Consider the following 22,916-nt stretch of genomic DNA (forward strand, 5'->3'; position numbering starts at 1 on the left):
TTGACCTAAAACCAAATCCTCCCATCCATTCATTCTCTCTCATTCCTCTTCCTTCCCCCTCATTTCTGAGCATCATTTCAAAAATTTATTTGCTCTAGCCCTCTTTTCATATTTCTTGCTAGCTCCTAAGTGGGAAGCTTCTTTCTCTATTCTCCCTCTCATGGGATGGACTCTCACGCCAAAATCTCATCACTTCTCTTGTCTACCTACATTTCCCTCCCATTTCACTCTCATTCTTTCAAAACTTTAAAGATTTTTGAATGAGATTCAACCTACCTTCTCCTTTCTCTATTTTGGGTGCTTCTCCTTCAAATCTCACCACTTCCTCTCTCATTTAAGGTTCTCCCACATTCATTTAAGAGGACAAGGCAATCAATGTTCGGAGCGAACCATGAATAATGCAGGGTGTTTGGAGCTTAAAAGGAGCTATTGGACTAGATTCTTTCAGAAAGGATCAAAGAAGGTTGACTTTTAGGCATTGCAGCAACTTTGTTGATGTATGAAAATCAATATTTCTTTTGCCTATCTCTCAATACTAGTCACTTTCCCTATTGCAATCTCTAAGGGTGCATGATTTCGAAGCATTTGTGAAGGTTTAAGGTCCATCCAAACAACTTGTATGGAGGTTCAAGTGAGATAATGTTTGGAACAATGCAGCACAGTGATTATGATGAGATTTGTTTGTTAATGGTGCAACTTTGAAGAAACAGTTAGTTTGTATCTCATTTTGTGTAGTTGTGTTGTTATGTTTTACTACATGGTTTGAAAACATTGAAAGATTTGGTCTTTTATAAGAAATTTCATGATAAATGAGCCTTTTCCACTCTTACTATCGAATAGTTTTCTATAGAATATTGCTTGAAATAGATTTTAAGATATTTGGGAGATATAATTTGTTTTGAAGCAAGAACCATCAACTTCAACATTCTTGGAACATATTTGGGATCACTACTAGGGGGACAAGTTTGATCACATTTTTCTTTCAAAGAACCTTGCTCTAAGAATCAGGTATTGTTCATTCATGTAGTTTTAGAATGTTTTTAGTTTTCAACTCAAATCAGCGTCTATCAGAGCAACTTGCATGGAGATTTAGGTGAGAAAACCTTTAAAACAACGTAAGACAATGAAAATAACAAGATTTTATGATGCAACTTTGAAGAAGAAGTTAATTTGTAGGTTGTTTTGGTAATTGTGTTGTTTTCTTTTAATACATGATTTGAAGAGGAAGAAAGATTTGTTTGTTTTTTGGAGAAAAATCCATCAACTTCAGCATCCTAGATTACAAGAGGGACCACTGAGGACAACAAGTTTGATCAAGTTTTTCCTTCAAAGATCCTTGTGAGGTATGCAATTAGGGTTTTCATTTTTGCTTGGTTTGATACTTTTCTAAAACATGTCCTGTTTGTATATTGGTTGTTGATGTCAATGTTATATTATATTAGGTGGAAAGTGTATGAAATCATGCAAGCTCCTCATAATAAAAAAAAGGTGGATATTCATTTTCAAATTGATGCAGAGAATGCATCATTTTTAAAGAGTAATGAATCCTCCTTAACAAGTGAAAGTGATTTAGAACCTCTTCAAAATCAAGGAAAAACACATATGGATTTGTGGTTAGAAGGGGAAATATATCCAATAGATCCACAAACTTGTCAGACTCCTCAATTCCATGGATTGACTAGTTTAATAAAGTTTCTGTGTAAGGGTGAGAATGGTTTGTTAGGATATTGTCGAAGGTTGATTGTTGATGGAGCAAGTAGCCTTCACAACCAATATCAATCTTTGCTTAATGAAAGAGACAAAAGGATTGCAATGTTGGAGGCTTGGAATCAACATTTGGTATCATCTATGCAAGCTATAAGTGTCCAAATGTCTGCATATGATGGCATAGAGAAGAAAAATAAGGAATTACAGGTAAAGGTTCAAACACTAGATGCTCAATTGGGAGAGAGCACTATAAATGTAATTCACTTACATATGCAAAACACGGCTCTGAAGGATGAGATCAAAAAGTTAGAAAAAACATTGTCATTCATGAAGGATACTCCAATGGGTCCAAGACTACGTAAGAGGAAATTGCGTCCAATGGATGAAATATCCAAGAAAAGTGGTCACTGGAAGCATCAAGTGAGAGCTTTTAGGAGTGTTTCACAACTCATGTCTATCCACGATGAACACTATGGTGCTATGGGTGAAGTGTTTACGAAAAAAATGTTGGAGTCTGTTATACAACATCCAAAATTCAAAAGTCTAAAATCAGAGATAACATCTGAATCAATGAACAAAGCTGTGGAGCATTTCAATGCAACTAGTGCACAGGGAGTTTGTGATACTGCAGCGATAAGTACAAGAGCATATCGACTCATATTTAAGAGCTTAAAAACAACATGTCTTTTTGTGGGAGCAAAAGTCAAACTCCCCCCTTCCTAAATTGATTGATGTTGATAAGGCTAGGCATGCACTCAATTTGGGCATACTTGATTTAGTCAGTGAGCCCTAGCATGTATGTAGTACACTAACTTTGAAAACAAAGGCTAGAGAGTCTAAAGAATTGGAATTGACCAGTCAACAACAACTTTGTGATGGATGTTCAAAGAGTTTTGCAAGCCATGGTGAAGTTTTATGATTTTGACAATGATGAATAGAATACTGGATCTTGAAGTTGAGCTTGATGATGTAAGACAGTTCAGTGTGCAATCAAAACAAGAGATTTGGTGGTTGGCTGCCTTTGAGGTACGATGGAAATTTGAATTTTAATGCAGTAATGTAAAAATACTTAGAATAGTTTGAAATAACATGTGAGTTTTTTTTGCAAGTGCCTAAAGAGTCACATTCAATTTTGAAGTGGTTTTTTTACCAAACTGATATCCCAAGTGTGATCAAAGGTCATAACAATGGTGACTGCTTGAAGTTGAGGGCTATCGATCCTCCCATGTAGAATGGCATCTAGCTACTTGTTGTTGACCTCAAGACCATTAAATGTATGTTTAATGTGGCACATGGAGCAAATACAAGCCATCCTTGTCCACTATGCATGCAAATGAGAGTACCTCAAAGGGTAGTAAAAAAATAAAATAAAAGCAATGGGCCTCTCAACTTGCAGAGAAAGATCAAACTAAGGCATCGAATAGGGATGCTCTAGGTCCATCATGGAGCCCAATTCTTAAAATTCCTCTTGAGCGAGTACACATTTGTGCGCTTCATGCAATTGTGAGAATAATTGAAAAGTTGGTGCATTTGTACATCATTGATGCATATGACTTGAAGCCCCAACAAGAGAGTGAGAGGATGATTGTAAGAGTTGAAAAGGTTATTTAGAATATGGGACTACACACTAGGCAAGTAAATATTACAAACGATGAGAAAAGATCTAGAAAAATAGGTAATGTTCCTGGTAAGCCAAGCTTTGGTGGTGTCAAGGCTTTAAAATTCATTCTACAAAGAAGAAGAATGACAAGCTCAAACGTGCTAATGAATTTGATGTATGGAGAAAGTTACACAATACCTATTGTGAACAAGGGGGGAAGGGATAAAAAATATTGGAAAAGGCTTGAGTGTGGTTAGCTCTTGATAGCTTGGTACCTTTACTACAAAAGAAAAGATTCGAAGATGATGATGCATAGTGTTTCATCAATGCTGTGAATGACTTTAGCTGGAATATAAAGATAGCTTGGGGAAAGAATCATTTCACACAGTACATGGTAATATCTAACTTGGACATTGAGATGTGCATATTGAATGGTCCTATAATTACTAATTTGTTTTTCTAATTGGCAGCACATTTTATATGCTCATGCACCATACATGGCATGGAATTATGGAAGCATCAGAGTGTGGTCCCACTCAGGGCATGAAAGATCACATTGGCAAGCACATTGTGCATATAATAGAGCAACCCAATACGGGGGTGGTAGAACTAAGTCAATCCCAATGGTTCAATGGTGGTACAGGCATATCAAAATAAGAGCAGCTGCAACACTAGCATTCAAAGAGTCCTTAGTGTCCCATGCAGTGCAAGATGTTAATGCGGAATGTCAAAGAAGAATATACAACTCATCAAATGGAAGACAGAATCATGCGAGGTGGCGTGCAACCCATCATAGACAAGGGTGCATATGGGTGGAGATAGATGAAAATGATGGTGTAGAATCTTCCAATGTGGATGCCCATGCATAAGTTTCTGAATTTCTTCGTAACTTTAGTTATGTGATTTGCAATGAAGCCAACATATAATGGCCATGAATTGCAGTACAAATGAGAAATTTTGAGTTATTGGATGTTAATTATAAGTATTTAGCTCAAGGTTGCATCAATTTTATTTTTTTAAGAGTTTTTATTTAAAAAAAGTATTTTTAAAAATTAGGGTTTTAGGCCCTAAATAAAAGAATGGTCCCTCATTTTCATTTCATTGTTTGAAGAGCTCTCCACTCCCACACCACCTCCCACTTGCCCCTGCATTTCCACCCTTTCTCTCGCACACTCTCTCCATCCTCCATGGCCAGGTCCAAGATCAAGGCACCAAGGAGATTGGCATAGAAAGACCCACCTCCAGACTCAGAGACAGAGAGTGATAGCCCCCTGTCCTCTCCCCCCGATGATCCTCTCCCCCCAATGATCCCCATCGAAAGGAGAAACTGCCATTCCGGAGTCCAGAGAGGGAGCAAGGGACATGCTCGCAGATAGAGGGAAAGAGGAAGGCATAGGAGGATCACGATGTAGAGGCCGATGACTACGAGAGCACAGAGGAGGAGTGCAAGGAAGAGCAACGTGAAAGGATAGAGCAGAGGACCAACTCAAGAGCAAAGAATGAATGTCCACACCGCCCAGCTCTAGGTCCAATGCAAAGACCTCAACAATACCCCCATATTCCGGTATTATAGCGTGGAGTTGTGGAGGCTCCATGGCGTATTTCCAAAGATGCCTTGCTTGTGATGCAGCATGCACCTGAGGCCTACCTAGTAGACCTCATGGATGACACCCAGCTGGTTGCAATCCATAGGGAAAGGGTCACTGTGACCGCCAAAGACATGTAGTTTATTGTCTGTCTTAGGAAGCCCAAGGGCACTTAGGGATTTTGTATATACGCCTTGGGCGATAGTTAGAGTTCATGTACTCTGCCTTTGGGCATCAGTCTTGTATCAATCTCTTTTTAATATAATAAAGTGTCTTTTTTTGCATTGTCTTTGTATGTGCAATCTCAAATTTATTTTCATTGTATTTGCAATCTACAATTTACTTACATACAAAATGAAATAATAAACATCAAATCTCAATGGAACATGCAAAAGGAAATAATACTCAATTTTACTTAACATTCAAAAGGAAACAATTTTCCATAACAAACAAGAAAATAATTTGAAAATTGTATTCTTTATTGACATAGAGTGGTATTACAAATAGCACCCACTTTAAGGCACAAGTTACTCTAGTCTATTCTTCTTCTTTCTTGGTTCATATCCCTTTTTTGCTTGCTAAAGAAGAGAGGATTGCACAATTTCATTCTTTGTAGCCTAGGGATCTATAACACCAGCTAGCCTTGCAATAGCTATGATGCTATGGAGAGGATCATAGCTATGGAGAGGATCGGATCATGTGTCTGAGAACAAAAATAAAGCGATACTATGCCTAACCAAAACAACACGATCCATAGTAGGATGGATGGCCCTCATCTTCACCATCCGACTAAGGACCCTGAACTTCATAATATTCAGCTTTCCATCCGGCGATAATTGTTGATGGAAGACCAAAATGTGTTGACCCATTTTGTTGATGCAGTGGCCAATCGAAGCCATCCCACCACCAGAAGACCCTCTTGTTCCACCCTTGCATCCAGCATATTCATCAACCCATAAGATATCTCGCAACCAACATATCACATCAAAACTCGAAGATTATATAAATTAAGAAAAATCATTTTTCAGGAATTAATAAGAATTAGGATTTTCTAACAGAGGAAAAATAATCTATCAAAACAATCATTTATGGGAGGCCATTGAGATATAAGTAATAATGTGCATGAATTTTATGCAAATAAACCTCTTGCAAACCCTAAATCCAACATCGTGCGACCAAGACCCAGTTTTTGCATAGGGTTTGTAGGGGGTTTTTTTGCATAAAAATCATGCACATTGTTACTTATGTCTCAATGGCCTCCCAGAAATCATTGTTTTAAAAGAAGTGAGGTGTGGCTTGGTTGATGCCTCATTTGGATTATAGGTGGAGGATGGATATGCACGAGTTGAATATGATGATAGGATGACCTCTCTTTCAACTTGCTCCCTCAGCTAGGTTAATAGTATGCTCCTCAGTATCTATGTCTAGGTTTATGTCATCTCCTCCATCACTTGTTGATGGACCTGCTCCACCACTTGTGGATGTAGAAGGACCCTCGGGCTGCTCGCCAACATCCTCATCAAACTTGCTAGTTGCAAGGAGAACGGTAAGGGTTGCATCTCTCTCAATCACATGAATTGGGGAAGATGAATCATCCCCGATGGGAATAGCATACCACGGAGAGAGATAATCCACTGGTCAAAAGCCTCTCTAGGGGAAGCCATGAGTGTAGAAGGATGCTCGCAAAGATGAAAGAGGAGGTTGTGGAATGCAAGGTTACTCAAGAATGGAAAACTGGAAATGTGAAAATGACCTTAGAAGTGTACTTTACAAAAATGGGCATTGCCCTAAAAAATGCTTTTAATTAAAATATTTCTATATTTATTGTTTTTACTTTGGAAAGTCTCTCTCTCTCTCTCTCTCTCTCTCTCTCTCTCTCTCTATCTATCTATCTCTCTCATAGACCCACAAGGTCTTCAGAGGACGTTAATATATCTTTCTTTCTTTCCCTTCCTCCTTTTGTGTCCCTCATTGCTCTCTCTCTCTCTTGCTTCCCCTCTCTCCCTCGCTTTCTCTCTCTCTATCTCTTTCCCTCCCTTTGTGTCCCTATTTGCTTTGTTCTCTCTCTCTCTCTCTCTCTCTCTCTCTATGGCAACCAATGATCATCTTGTTGCCTTGTTGCCCTTAGCTATCTATGTCATGGACAGTGGGACACAAGATTTTACATATACATATTTTGTATCTTGCTAGCGGCTCCATCCTTTGGATCAGTTGTATTTGGGTTTCTTTCAGTTTTATAGTCTCTCAAAGACCTTAATTTTCTTATTTTTCTCTTTCTCAACTTAGAGGTGCAAATGAATAATTGCAATCTTAACTCTCTCTCTCTCCGCCTCTCTCTCTATCCCACTCTCCATCTCTCTCTTTCTATCCCCATCTCCATCTCCATCTTTCCGTCCCCCTCCCTCTGTCTCTTTCCCTCCCTTGGTGTCCCTAACTACTCTCTCTCTCTCTCTCTCTCTCTCTCTCTCATAGTCTCTCTCGCTCTCTCTCTCTCTCTATTCGTACATCTAACAATGTCTCATGGCCAGGTGCATTATTTGTGTCCCTGACTGCTCTCTCTCTCTCTCTCTCATAGTCTTTCTCTCTATCTCTCTATCTCTCTCTCTCTCTCTCTCTCTCACACACACACACACACACACACACACACACACATACATACACACACACTCTAATTACTATCTCTCTCTCTCTCTCCACACTCTCTCTCCTGCACAATACAGATATACAAATATCCACATAGATTTAAAATTATAAATATTTATTGCTTTATCGTTCATAGACCATAGAGAGCCATCAATCTCGAGGTGCAAACTTAATAAATAAAATCTTAACAATAAATGAAACAACACTTTGTATTATTTATGATTTCTGTTCATATATGTAACAATGCCTCATTGCCAAGTGCATTGTTGAAGCACTAAGGATCTAAGCAACTAGATATTATGAAATACTTGCCATCATGTCTCTACTATCTCTAGAGTATTGGGGGGAAACAATTCTTACAAAGGATACTTGTCTCATCCCTATATCTAACTTTGTGATCTCTGTCTCTCTTCCTCAGTCATCCCCTCAAATGGAAGAAAACATAGCAGTTTGAAATATAATCTCTCTCTCTCTCTGTCTCTCTCTCTCTCTCTTTCCTTCCTCTATCTATCCCTCCTATACTAGCGAAGAAACAAACGACTATTTTCTGTCTCTCTCCCTTACTCATCCCCTCAAATAGATTAAAAAACATAGTAGTTTCAAATAAAATCTCTCTCTCTCTCTCTCTCTCCTTCCGCCCCTCCCTCTATCTATCCCTCCTATACTAATGAAGAAACAATTTTCTGTCTTTCTCCCTCACTCATTCTCTCAAATAGAATAAAACATAGCAGTTCAAAATATTCTCTCTCTCTCTCTCTCTCTCTCTCTCTCTCTCTCTTTCTCTACGAAATCACTTCATTACCTGAAAAGTATGTATTCTTTCTTCTAGAGTTAACTCTCTATACTCCAAAAAGGTAGAGAAAGAGCCGAAAATGATAAAACATCCATTTTTCTCATTCTTTCAAGCATATTTACGTTGCACCTTCAAGAGTTGACTCTCTATACTCCAAAAAAGTAGGGAAAGAATAAAAAATGAGAGAACATCTGTTTTTTAAGAATACACAAAGCTTGGGCAGAAGTTTCTCTGAGAGATTTTTGAATGTCGAAAAAAAACGTGAGAAAAGAGGAGAGAGAATGACTAATCAAGAGTGGAATGAAGATTTTTTGAAACCAGCTGCTAAAAAGTGGCGAGAATGAATGTTTAAAACGTTTTGGAAGAGAGAGAATAGGAAGAGAGTTGATTACGAAGTCAAAGTTCGGACCAAATGGTTGAAACAAATAGAAAACGTGAGCATATTTCTAGCTAGGGAATAGTTTGCAAATGGAAGAAAAACAAGGAGGCCTGACATGGTTAACACAAACCTGCCAAAGATAATTTTTTATTATAAAGCACCAATGACATTTTTTTGGGTATTTAAAAAAAAACCTAAAATTTCTCCTAATTTTGAAGAGCCTCTATTACAAAGAAGTCCACATGGCATAATCTCCTTTATAGATGCCATATTCCCATTCAACATATTTTTATCAAATATATATTTATCCAAAATTCGTATGTTTTCATTTGAGTTAATATTGCATAAAAGTATAAAGCCTATGGACACAATATTGTGCACTTGTTGTGGGCATACCCACTCTTTAATATTTCTTTAACATTTTCCAATTGATTCTGTGACTACTAGTCATCTTAGGTTTGTAATGGTTTTCCAAGCACTTTACCAAAGATCCCATCTATGCTTAGCACATGTGAATTTTAGAAAGGAAGTTGGAGGCCGTAGTTGTCCATCATTTCTTTGTAATATGGTGGCATTCACAAAATTTTAAAATCTCATTTCCAATGGCTCTAACCAATCTTCATTATGGGAACTTTGCTTTGTTTTTTAAGGGATGTATTAATTGACGAATGCATTGCTTTCAACCAAATTGATAGATAAACTTTCCCTAACATGTGAGTTTTTTTGTATTCAAGTTTTCTCTTAATTCCAATCGTTGAGACCTTGAGGGTACATGATGTACTATATGTCATATCCAAAACACATTGACAATGTTTCCAATTATTTCACAATGGAAACATAATTCTTGTATTTCTATGAATGCTATTGCGGTGCTACCTACAATCTGTCCTCTATTGTCTTCAATTTCCTCTACTCATTCAAAGGCTTGTTCAATTTGGATGCACATATACCTTGGTATCAAACTCCTATGTAAATGATTGTAGCATTCCTTGCATATACATGTAAGCTTTTATTTAAGGCATTGAAGTTGCGCCCTTTTTCTAACAAACCCAATAAAAGTGACCTTTGGAATGGATCTCGTCTGGGTTTAAAAAAGGCACTGTCTTTGGTACATCCTTAAGTTCTGTATCTTACTTGTAGCATGATGCACCAAATTGGACAAAAGGGGATGCAATCATTAGGACACATAAATTAAGTCATCCCAATTCAATTAAATTTTCCTTTGCCTCCTTTCTTAATGATAGGATCACATTGCCTTGTGGAAGTAATCTCTCAAGGAACCTGCATTAAAATGATCAAATTGTTTCAATGCCGCCTAAAGACACATGCACAAGCAAAGTAAGTTTGGAAAAATTATGCAAGAGGACAGTCACACTTGTGTCTAACCATCCATAACTTATTTGAAAATTTACAATCAAAAGAACGGCAAAGACAAGATCTTCTTACCTCTTCATATAGCATGGTGTTTACCTCAATTTGTAATCTCTGCTCCTCAGGACTCATGGAATGGTGGGTTTTTCGTTTGGTATCTTGTTCTTCAATTGAGGCCAAACCAGCCCGTCAAAGCCAACAAACGAATGCCTTCAAAAACAGACTTTGTTTCGAGTTGATGGGCAAGGTCCGTACAGTGCCAAAGATTCCACTGTCAACAGTAAAATAAAGCAGACCTGTGCACCCACCAAGAGCGGCCACCATGCCAAGATCGTACGGTCTTTCTTTGTCAAGTATATAAAAATATCAAGAAGGTGGTCTCATGCACAAAGGTAGTACATCAAAATATGGAGGTGGCCATGTCATGCACAAAGGTAGCTCCCTTTCTTTTGACTGTATATACCCATTAAAGTGGACACTAGGCTTCAGGAATAGAAACTGCAGATTCAGAACTTGCACCACCTTGTTTTTAGTAGCAGATTCACCATCTGGAAAAGGCAGCGTGCTACTACCACAAATCCTGAACCCGACTCATTTTCATCCTTCTCTGAATACACTCACCCATCTGTCCATCATTCAGAAGGCCACTAGCTCCTATATGCACTAGCGTCCCCACAAGAACACTTTCCTTTATGTAAGTCATGAAAAGAGTTTATCTCTGACAATAAAAGTTAACTTTTGCTTTATGAATGTCAAGTATCCCGTACCAAAAACGAATGCACAATCCCCCTGTTGTCAGTCCACCAACTCTGATATGGCTTTTTCATCACTCTCATTGCATCAACCTTCTTCTCCCCCTTTTGCATGTAAGCATTTGCAAAGATGTTGGACATCAAGACATAAGATGCAGCATCCTTTTCATCCAACTGCACTGCATGGTCAAAAGCGAGTCTTCCAAGCTCCACATTACCCCACTTTCGACAGGCACTCAGCACCGTATGCCACACCGCAAGGTCAGGATGGAAAGGCATCTTCTTCACCATCACTACCGCCTCGTCTAATTGGCCTGCACGGCCATAGAGATCAACCATGCCAACGTGGTGCTCAATAGTTGGAGTGATACCGTAGTCTCTCATCATGGCCTCAAAGTAATTCTGGCCCTTATCTACTAGACCTGCATGACTACATACACTAAGAACAATACAGAAGGTGACCCCATCTGGCTTTATCCCTTCTCCTCTCATTCTCTCAAGCATATGGAAAACCATTTCACTTTCCCCATACTGAGCATATCCTGCGATCAGGGCATTCCACGAGACCACCTCGCAAACTGGAAGCTTATCAAATGCTTGCCATGCTTCTGTAAGTGCACCACAGTTCGCATACATGTCCACCAAGGTGTTGCCAACAACAAGATATCTTTCCAGCCCCTTTCTGGCTAGCTCAGAGTGCATTTCACGGCCCTTGTCTATCGCTCCTATGCTGCCACAAGCTTTCAAGCTGCAAACAAATGCGACAGCATCTGGATTGAGACCCTCCAGTTGCATCTGTTCAAGACAGTTGAGCGCTTCCTCACCCAACCCATGCTCGGCATATCCTGCAATCAGTGCAGTCCACGAAAGCTGCTCACGTGCTGGGAGCCTGTAAAATGCTTCTCGTGCTTCTGCAAGGAAGTCACATTTAGCATACATATCCAGCAATGTGGTGCCCACATCAAGCTCTCTTTCCAGCCCCTTTCTGGCTATCTCAGCGTGCATCTCTCGGCCCTTGTCTATCGCTCCTATGCTGCCACAAGCTTTCAAGCTGCAAAGAAATGTGACAGCATCTGGAGAGAGACCCTCCACACACATCTGTTCATGACAGTTAAGTGCCTCCTCACCTAGCCCCTGCTCGGCGTATCCTGCAATCAGTGCATTCCACGACACCACCTCCCGCACTGGGAGCCTGTCAAACACTTCCCATGCTTCTGCAAGCGAGCCACATTTCGCATACATATCCACCAAGGTGGTGCCCACATCAAGTTCGCTCTCCAGTCTCACCCTGGCTATCTCAATGTGCAAATCTCGGCCCTTGTCAAGTGCTCCTATGCTGCCACAAGCTTTCAAGCTGCAAATAAATGTAACAGCATCTGGAGAGAGACCCTCCACTTGCATCTGTTCAAGACAGTTGAGCGCTTCCTCGCCAAGCCCCTGCTGGGCATATCCTGAAATCAGTGCATTCCATGAGATGTCATCTCGAACTGGCAGGTTGTCAAACGCTTCCCGTGCTTCTGCAAGCGAGCCACATTTTGCATACATATCCACCATGGTGGTGCCAACAACAAGCTCATTTTCTAGCCCCTTTCTGGCTATCTCTGCGTGCATTTCTCTGCCCTTGTCTACCGCTCCTATGCTGCCACACGCTCTCAAGCTGCAAAGAAATGTGACAGCATCTGGAGAAAGACCCTCCAGACACATCTGGTCATGACAGTTGAGCGCTTCCTCACCAAGGCCGTGCTCGGCATACCCTGCCATCAGTGCATTCCACGAGACCACCTCTCGAACTGGAAGCCTGTCGAGCGCTTCCCGTGCTTCTGCAATTGAGCCACATTTTGCATACATATCCACCAAGGTGGTTCCAAGAACGAGTTCTCTTTCCAGCCCCTTTCTGGCTATCTCAGTCTGCATGTCTCGGCCCTTGGATATGGCTCCTATGCTGCCACAAGCTTTCAAGCTGCAAACAAATGTGACAGAATCTGGAGAGAGACCCTCTACTTGCATTTGTTCAAGACAGTTGAGAGCTTCCTCACCAAGCCCGTGCTGGGCATATCCTGCAATCAGTGCATTCCACGAGATGTCATCTCGAATTGGCAGCTTGTCAAATGCTTCCCGTGCTTCTGCAAGCGAGCCACATTTTGCATACATATCCACCATAGTGGTACCAACAACAAGATCTCTGTCTAGGCCCTTTCTGGCTACCTCGGAGTGTATTTCTCGGCCTCTTTCTGCATCTTTCAGCCTAGCACAAATCTTCAGTACAGCAAGGAAGGTACACTTGTTAGGGTGTGCAGAATCCTCTTGCATTTTCTGGTAGAGGTTGAGGGCATGCATTAAATCCCCAAACTCAATAGAAGCAGAGATGAGAGAATTCCAAGAATACTCGTTCCGATCAACCAACCTGTTAAAAACATGCTGAGCATCGCACATGCTTCCAACTTTCACCAACATTGGGACGAGGTAGTTCCCAAGCGATCTATGATCTTCCAGCCCATTTTTGCACAGATAGGCATACAAGCGCTTGGTATCCGCTAGATTTTTCTTTGTTCTGCACTTCTGCAAGATGCATGTGAGGTTCTGAACTGAAGGCGACTGGGGCATCCGTTCCATAGTCGAGAGTGCCTCCTCTAAGCTGATTTTGTCCCAGCCAATCTCCTCACACAATTCTTGTGCTTTGGAAGCATTGACGTTCACTCTAGCCTTGCCACACCCGTCCACCAAGCCGGCCTGACCCGGGGATGCTCTCGGCTTTTTGTCTTTAACCCAACCTGGATTATACCAGCCGTCCAGGTTCTCCTGTTGTAAGATTCACAAGAGAGTCGTCAGACTAGCCAATCTACAGATTTACCTCGTCACCACATTCCGTGCAGACTCATCGCACGCTTACTTTGCTCTCTCGATTGTCCCACGACTGGGAGGGGTCCCTGAAGTACTGCTTCCATAGGCGCTCGTCCCCTGACCGACCTTCAAAGCATAACCACAACGAAAACCAATTGCCAGTGGGTGTCGCCAACAAAAACTCTTTTTATCCCAACGGGTGACATACCTCCGTTTCACTAACACGAGTTGTAAAAATACATGAAAGGACGGCAGTACCTGAACGCGAAAACTTCTCCACCACCGCTGCACTGTCGTCCCGGGAAGCCATGAGAGAGTGAGAGCTTGATCGTCTGCGCAGATAAGCTGCCAACCAATTGGAGTGTGAATCTCCGCTGAGAAAATATCCCGGGCCATGCATCTGAGCGACGATAGGACTGCATGGTTTCGTATGACAGGGATCAGTATACATGATCATCATCATCGCGAGAGGGAAGGAGTGCCACAGAGTAGGAGTAGCTAAGGGCCTGTTCTCACGCCCTTAGCTAGTCATCATCATCGCAAGAGGGAAGGAGAGGGAAGAGAGCACTCTCGCCGCCTGGTGTGCGTGGCCTAGTGAGCACCCATGTCGCCAAGTGCGCACTTAGGTGGTTTGGCTACCTTCCCTGTTCATGCATTGTTGGGCTACGGTGGCCTGGTGAGCACCCACGTTGCTCGGTGCATGCTCCGGTGGTTTGGCTACCTTCCCTGTTCACGTATCGTTGGGCTCTGATGGCCTAGTGAGCACCCTGAGTGCTCACACGTCATCCCTGCTATGCTCTCCACGTCCAGCACCTCTGCTCTTCCTAACCTTCTCTGCTCGTGCCACATGTCCATGTCCAAAGGCTCTTCTTTGCTCTAACCCATTAGATTTGTTGCACCTCCACCCCTCGACGCCCACCGCATGGCCCAGATGGCTGGTGGTCAGTTCACCACCCCTAGGTGCGCGCACCTTCACAATAGAGCGCTTGCATGGGAAAGGCCCCTAAATGAGCTAGAAAAAGTTAGATTTTTTAACCTGATAAACTTTTGGCATGAGAAACCATCATTACCTACTTTAAAATGCACATAATGTAGTCTCCTAAATCAAAATCTCAACCGATTTTTGGCAATTATAGCCATATAAAATTACCAGGTTTGGTAAGCATTGGTCGAGAGAGAATTCCAAGCAGGTGAGGATATTTCCTAGCCGTGGGAACCAAAAACATATGTGATCGTAATCTACACGCCTTGTCATTTTACACATGTAGATTGAGGTCGCATGATGCAACACCTCCTGACTAATCTTGCTTGCTCATGGCTATGTCACTCACTCTTTCCTCAAGAAAGTGGTCCCATAGCCCTTTCTCCAATCATCAAAGGCGACAAGAGGCATCGCCATTGTTCTGTGGATGTTTTGGGGGTTGCGACAAGATACATTGACATAAGAACATGAAAATTGTTTGAAAATGATTTTTTGGCCTATTCCAAAGGGGTAGGGCTTAGTAATCGATTGATGGTGAAAGAGAAAAAGCACCCTTTTTGTTGATTTTTATCACGCCTCTTTTTTTGGCTTCCTCCCATTCGCACAGGTGTTTTTGGCATTCCTTTTGATGCCATATTCTTGCAAAAGGAGTGATGTGCTATGCTTTTGCTTCCTCATCGAGTAGTTTTGTCTTCCTCTCGTGGAGTTTTGTTCTACTCATATCCAACTTCATCCCCTCCGACCTGACTCAGATGTTTCGAGCTCCTCTTAACTCTCCTCCCTTGCCCACTTGTAGCAGCTCCTTGTCTACTCCAATGGCCTCTTCGGTAGCATCCCCTCCTACTATTCTATCCCCCTTCTCCAAATCTTCCCCACCCCCTTTGCTACATTGACAGTTCTCACAGTTGCAGCTCATGAGCAGTGGAGAAGTTTCCATACTCGTCGTTCCACTACTGGGTATTGTTTCACTCTCGACTCGGCCGCCATCATGAGGAAACCGATAGTCACTCTCTCTTCTACTAAGGTAGAGTATCGTGCTGCATGTTCCGCTACTTGTGAGGCAATTTGGCTCAAATGATTGCTTGGAGAGATTGGGTTCCCACAAACATCCCTAACAGTCATCCACAGTGACTATTAGAGTTGTATTTCTCTTGCTAGGAATTATGTGTTTCATGCTCGCACCAAGCATATTGAGATCCAGTACCACTATGTCTAGGAGAAGGTTCTTGATGACGTGATCTAATTGACGTATTGCAAGAAGGAGGACAACAAGGCAGACCTCTTCACCAAGCCCTTGGTGTAGTAACTGCTTAGCGATCATTCCAGCTCCCTCTAGATGATTCATGATCTAGGAGCTGAGAGGGGGTGTTAGAGTTCATCTCCTGTCTCCTTGAGTGAGGGCCTTGGTTGTGGGTTTGCTTGCCCATAAGATGGAGTGTCAGGGCCATTGTTGTCTAGTCTTGTATTTTTTGTTTTTGTTTTCACATTTTGACGATTGGCTGAGATTCATTAACTGAGATTCACCATCACCAACTTGCGTCGAATCTCGTTTAGTGACTTGGTGGTTGTTTCCTTCGTAACTTATGACGATTGTACGAAATTCACCGCGGATACCCCTTGGTCTGAGGCAATGCTTATCTTCTATCCATTGTCAATCTCTCCTACAATTTTTTATTGCCAGGTATTTAAGAATGGCTGTGCAATATGAGTGCAACAGTGCAACAGATGCACTAGTAAGAGGTTTTTCATTGCTCCTTCCTTACAATGCCTTAGCATGTTACGTCAATCTTACATGGATGGACTAAGTTTTCCTATAATCTATAGGCTAGATCCCAAATCGTCATAACAGATTCTAACAATGATGCTGGACAAAGTGGCCAAGCACAGGAAGGTGTGAGGCTGAATTGTGTGCAAATCCGAGGGCAATCTAGGAGGATGCCGAGTGATTGGGTTTTAGGAAGCTTGGAGATCGAGTCTACGATGGAGCACGTGTTGCGACTACAAATGCACAATGAGAAATGCCTAAAACTAGAAATGCTCATCCACAATCTTCAAGATGAGTTGTGACTAGGAAAACTGTGGATGCATCGAGTCATGCCCATGCTAGTATTCATATGCTTGAAAATGTTCCTGGGGTTGAACAAGGAGTTGCAAAAGAGGATCTCATTGCCAAAATAAACACTACCCCAACGCTTGATCCACCTGTGAGGTTGTTAACCAAGATATGGGGAGAGACTTTATGTAGGTGTCACAATCCTCTCAAAGAGGTATTCCACATGCACATAGGGAAAAACGTAAGTCAGATGTCCAAAATGGGACTTTGTCATTAATGTTCGTGACTACGTTGAGTGGAAATGCAAGTATTGTGGAATACAAAAATATGGGGGAGTACCTCGCATAAGGGGTCACTTGCTTGGTGACTCAAAAAAGAGCATTCAATGTTGTGCGGCCCTAGGAGCTGCTACAGCAGCTCGCACCTTGAGAGAGAAGTTGCAATTTTCTAGAAAAATATGAAGAAGATCAATTTGGTAAAGTCAAGGTGTAAGTGGAGTGGAGTCTGTAAGCATACACGGTGATGGAAGTACAAGTGTTGCAGGCTCCTATGCTAGAACTCCTTGAGTGGACACTAGCATGTAAGATAGATCTCCACCTATGGCTTGTGAAGCTAGATCAGCAACTGCGACTCCTAACTTCAAGCAACCCACAATAGTTGAGAGCATCCGGATTCAAGATTTGGAGAATGCACAGCATGTACTTGGTAGATCAATCTTGTGGTCAGGATATCCATTGAGTATGGTCGATAACTATGATATGAGAGCTGCATGGAATTGCATTGCTAACTATGGACTGAGCTTCAAGCCGCCTTCTTACCACATTGCATATGGCATTGTTAGATAAGGCATATGCAGAAGAGAAAGAGCAAATACATCGTAGCATTTTTGAGCAACTGCATAACACTGGATGCACAATTGTCTCAGACGGGTGGACAAGCATAAAATGCCATGCTTTTATTGAATGTGATGGTTATATCATCTTGTGGGGAGGCCTTCCACACGTCAATTCATGCCTCACATGTAAAGAAGTTGGGGACATATATGGCTGGTGTATTATCAAAGGTTATAAGAGTTGGTTGTCATGGATAATGCCAAGAGTTGTAAAAAGGCAAGTAGAATATTGCAAAGGGAGTATACCAATCTATATGTATCTATGTGTTGTACACATACTTTAAATCTTGCATTGAAATATTGTTATAAACAAGTGCCATGGTTCGCAAATCAAATGGTGTACCTTTCCTCACACCCTTGAATCCACATACACCAATGGAATGCCGCAAAACGACTTGTCCTCAAACATTCGTAATAGTGGTAACAATGGTGTTATTAAAACTTGCTTGAATGTGTGTAACTCCTTTCGGTATTCTACATTAAGAGATTGTTTGTGATGCTCGAGACATTGTGAAGTTAATACGATCAAAGCAACGTCTTGAAGTAATCTTTATGTCTCGTGATGGTTCTATCATGTTGCAATTGCCAGCAACCACAAGATTTGCTATGTACTTCTATACTTTGCAATCCCTGGTGAAAAATAGGAGTTTTATTATAGAGACATTTCATTGTGATGCATTTGAATGATGGATGTCAGAGTTTTCCGATAGGGCAACAAAGGAGAAAATGCATGATCTAAAAGGAACATTGGGTTCCCCTACATTATGGAAACGGTTTGAGGATGCTGCTAATGTTATGAAAGTTGTTTTATATGCACTTAGGGCTTTGGACTCAAAGGCTCCAACAATCGCAAAAGCATGATGCACTTTTGGAGTATTGAGCAAGCTCTTATTGCGAGGAATCCCCCTACTCGGCCAAGCTAAGAGAATGAGAGAAGACCATTTAATGCTACAAAATGCAAGAAATTGTGGCAATTGTTTAGGCCTCGATGGGAGCAAGCTCACAATCCATTGCATAGTATTGGGTACCTTTTAGACCCTGAGTGGTGAAATATGAAGCACGAAGTTATGCATGATTTTCATAAGGCAGAAAGTATTTCTAGCTTATCCCATATCTCCTTAATGGATTTGTCAAGATCCACATAATGAATGAGCATTTCTCGGGGCAGCCCACTCTCGAGTTGTGAGGCCCTTTTGGAGTCCCAAATGATCTCGGATGGCTCTGGGCCGAACGGCTAGCCAACAGTCTGATAAATACGAGAGATTTTTCATGCCTTACGCATGGCCATTGGGTGGTCTATCTCAAAGATAGACCACTCTATTGGAAAAGAGGGCCATCATCAGCAGCGAATAGCAAGCCTGGCGTGGGCAAAGATAGTCTTCCACCTATGAAAAAGCCTACAAACATTGATCCATAGAAAACAATTGAGATGAGAGTTTGGCCTAGATCTCTCCTTGAGAGATGCAAATTCATGTGCGATGATAGTATTATCCCCAAAACCATGAGTTGCAAACTGTTGTAACGAGTTAGCCAAGTATTGATTCAAGGAGGGGTTGTTTGGAGTGATGTTCAAGCATTGGCAGAAACTACATCTGCTTGGAAATGGTGGATTATGAATGGTGGCACGTGTGAGCTTCTATGCCCGATTGTAATGAGGGTTCTTTCTCAGACATGCTCAAACTCGGGCTCAGTAAGAAACTGGAGTCATTACAAGTACATTCATAGTACTTTATGAAATAGACTTCTAGAGGATAGGGTGAGAAGTTAGTGTACATCTATGCCAATCATAAAATCCTAGAAACATTAGGAGATGTGGGATATGAGGAGAAAGTTCCAAAATGGACCTACGCTATCCCACCTGATGCTATCCAACTTCAAGCAATCCCATGGTTGCAAATCCAAGAACCCCAAGAAGAAGATGGAACTAGGACTAATGGTGTAGCATTCGAGGAGGATAGCGATGAGAAGGATGAAGATGATGAAGATGAAGGAAATAATATTCGCCTTCCACACAGGTCTGAAGATGAGAACACTGACATGATGAGAATAGTGACTTGTGAATTGTGGCAATGATGGCAATGATGCTGATTGTGGGTTTTGAATGTCTCATTGTATTTTGAATGTGTTCTTGTTCTTTGATTTAGGTTACAGTTTAGGGTTGGATAAGAATTTTGCACTGTATGGTATTGTCTCGTCACATGCTGTCGATGGGTGGCAATATGATATTTTCTCGTAGTGCATTGTAAATATATTGTGTTTAGGGTTTGGGCTTTGAAGACTTGATTCTTCCTTGTTGCCATCGCATAGGCCTCTAGGTGGTAATGCCAATTTCGGTGCTCTTGACCAGGCTCACTTGCTCAAGAGCATGCCAATCGGCATACCACTTACCATGATATGCAATAAAAGCCTATGCGATGACGTGAGGAAGAAGCATCTGCAAATTGAAATTCTTGTCTTTGGTAACATTCTTTTTGGATGACTTTCAAGATAAGTTTTAATTGAGAGAGAGAGAGAGAGAGAGAGAGAGAGAGAGAGAGAGGTTTTATTCGTCACGTAGTGCATGCTGTCGATGGGTGGTAGTATGGTATTGTCTCATCGTGCATTGTAAATGTCTTGTGCTCAGGGTTCTAGCTTTGAAGACTTGATTCTTTCGTGTTGCCATCGCATAGGCCTCTGGGTGGTAATGCCAATTGTAGTGCTCTTGCCAAGATTCATTTGTTGGCATACCACTCACCATCATATGCAATAGAAGCCTATGTTATGATGTGCGGAAGAAGCATATGCAAAGTGATATTTCTTGTCTTTGGTAACATTCTTTTTGAATTACTTTATATTTTAATGACAAATAGAAAATGGTTTTTCATTTAGGTTCTAGCACTTTAATGTGAGATAGAAAGTACAAATTCATAGATTGTGTACAATATATGAGGGGGTCTCAAAATCTAGCTAAAAGTTACAGGCTCCAGGGGATTTTTAAAATGGTGCTAGCATGTGTATAGGGGAATCAATAAAGGGTTGTTCTTTTAAAGTTTACTTTATATAGTTTGTCATGATTGAATCAATAGTATTTCTCTTGCACACACACACGTACCATGTTCCAACACTAGGTCAACATTGAGAATTATCAACTATTTGTCCATTGTTTCAACACCTACCTTTTGCACTTAGACCTTTTAGCTAAATCCTATACTCATAAGAGTTAACAATATGCTAGTTTTCTCTTTTCTTTTATATTTTAGAATGGAACATACATACAATTAATTGACAAAATATGAAGAGGGGAGAGGAGAAGAGTGGAGATGAGGAGAGAGGGCATAGCTAGAGAGCACACCACAAATGACTAACTGTACACTAGATTTAGTTGAAAAAATAGAATATATACAAACCCATTTAGGGTTAGGGTTAGGGGATCTAACCCTTTCCTTTATAGCACTGTTTAAGGTTAGTGCTATGCACATATGATCACATGATGGTGCTATGCACACATGATCACATGATGTTGAGCGTGAACTCTCAACACCTTCCCTCAAGATCAACATCATGAAGTAGGCCTTCCCTCAAGATGATGATTCTGGGGAATCGAAGAAGGACTGAGCATTACATTCCATCACACCCCTTTAATGGGAATGTCCTTCCTCTGCGTCAAACCAAGAGCTAGTCGGTGTTTCTTGAATAACTCTTTACCGAGTGGTTTGGTAAAGATGTCAGCAACATTCTCTTTGCTATCATAATGCCGCAGTGTGATGTCACCAAGTAACACTCTTTCTCTGATGAAGTGCTCTTTGACATCAATGTGCTTTGTCCTAGAGTGATATACTGGATTCTTGGCCAATGCTTGAGCCGATTGATTATCACAGCATATTGTTGTTGGCTTTGACTCATCAAAGTAATTTGTTTCTGACAATAGTCTTTTGAGCCATATAGCCTCACATACACTTGTAGTGAGTGCTCTATATTATGCTTCAGTTGAAGACAAAGAAACAGTTGGCTGTTTATTTGACAACCATGATATAGCACCTTGACCAAGGAAAAATGCGTATCCTTGTGTCGATCTCTTGGTCTCATGATCTCCGGCATAGTCACTGTCACAGTATCCATGCAATTGTGGAAGACTTCCTCTGTATTCTATCCCAAACTGTCTTGTACCTCTGATGTATCTCAAGACTCTTTTGGCTGCATTCCAGTGAGATTGTTTTAGATTTGCCATAAACTATGCTAGTGAGCTTAATGCATAACAAATATCTAGCCATGTGATTGTCAAATATCTTTGTAGTAGAGAGTATGATCTGCATTGGATTTCATGTATCCCAGATCAACAAAATACTTGTCAATTCTACTATACCAACTTCTGGGTGCTTGCTTTAAGCCGTAGAGACTTTTCTTGAGATGGCAAACCTGATTCTCCTTTCCTGGTTCAACATAACCTGCTGGTTGTTGCATGTAGACTTCCTCATCTAGATAACCATTGAGAAATGCATTCTTGACATCGAGTTGGAACACATTCCATTTGCTGAGTGTTGCTAGTGATATCAAGAACTGCATGGAATCCATCTTTGCTATTGGAGCATAAGTCTCATCATAGTCTTGACCATATTGTTTTGCAAATCCTTTTTCAACTAGTTTGGCTTTGTATCTCTGAATACTGCCATCTAGATTATACTTCACTTTGTATACCCATTTGTTTTCTATGGCCTTCTTTCTTGGTGGAAGGTCGCATAATTCCCAAGTATTATTCTTGTACAAAGCATCCATTTCTTCATTCATAGCAGTTTGCCATTTTGGCTTGTCTACTGCGTCTTCGAACTACACTGGCTCTTCTATAGCCATGATTGTAGTCATATGAGCATAGTTGGTGGTTTCCACCTAAATTGCTTTGCCTTTCTAAGCATATGTCAATCTGGCTAGTGGTCTGCTTTCCCTAGTAGACCATCTGAGCTACTGTGGCTCTGCTTGGGGTGTTGCTGGCAATTCTTGCTCTTCTTCATCAACCTATTCTGAAGATGACTGTGAAGTCGATGATTCTCTCTCTTATGTAGGTGAGGTTTTCCATTCTGATTCTTCATCAAAGATTACATCTATGGAGATAATGACCTTGCGGTTGATGGGATCTTACAATTTGTATGCTTTGCTTTCTTCACTATAGCCAACCATGATGCATTTGCGTGACTTCGCATCCAATTTCCTTCGATGATTATCATGTATGTGGGCATATGCTATGCAACCAAATATGCGGGGATGCCCAATGTGTGGCTTGTGTCCAGTGAATGCTTCATGAGGAGTCATACCTTGTATCAGTTCGGTAGGAAGCCGATTAAGC

The 22,916-nt window shown here is 41.2% G+C and overlaps 1 protein-coding gene across 3 annotated transcripts; it reads right to left on the minus strand.

Moving 5' to 3' along the window:
• Positions 1–9,550: 9,550 nt before the first annotated feature.
• Positions 9,551–14,199, minus strand: LOC147887543 (pentatricopeptide repeat-containing protein At2g39620-like). Of its 3 annotated transcripts, XM_087394494.1 has the most exons (4): positions 13,931–14,046; positions 13,722–13,798; positions 10,155–13,630; positions 9,557–9,989 (listed from the first exon to the last, which is right to left on the minus strand). In XM_087394494.1, the coding sequence occupies exons 1-3, from the start codon at positions 13,980–13,982 to the stop codon at positions 10,832–10,834; spliced, it is 2,928 nt and encodes a 975-aa protein (XP_087250620.1). In that variant the 5' UTR covers positions 13,983–14,046; the 3' UTR covers positions 9,557–9,989; positions 10,155–10,831. The 3 variants fall into 3 exon arrangements, with proteins under 3 accessions (XP_087250619.1, XP_087250620.1, XP_087250617.1); XM_087394493.1 differs by lacking the exon at positions 13,722–13,798 and having other exon boundaries at positions 9,551–9,673; positions 10,142–13,630; positions 13,931–14,199; XM_087394491.1 differs by lacking the exon at positions 13,722–13,798 and having other exon boundaries at positions 13,931–14,199.
• Between the last annotated feature and the right edge of the window lie 8,717 nt (positions 14,200–22,916).

Source organism: Dipteris shenzhenensis, chromosome 23, assembly GCF_047967505.1.
Source record: "Dipteris shenzhenensis isolate YYH24624 ecotype China chromosome 23, Dip_SZ_1.0, whole genome shotgun sequence".
Taxonomy (NCBI): Eukaryota; Viridiplantae; Streptophyta; class Polypodiopsida; order Gleicheniales; family Dipteridaceae; genus Dipteris; species Dipteris shenzhenensis.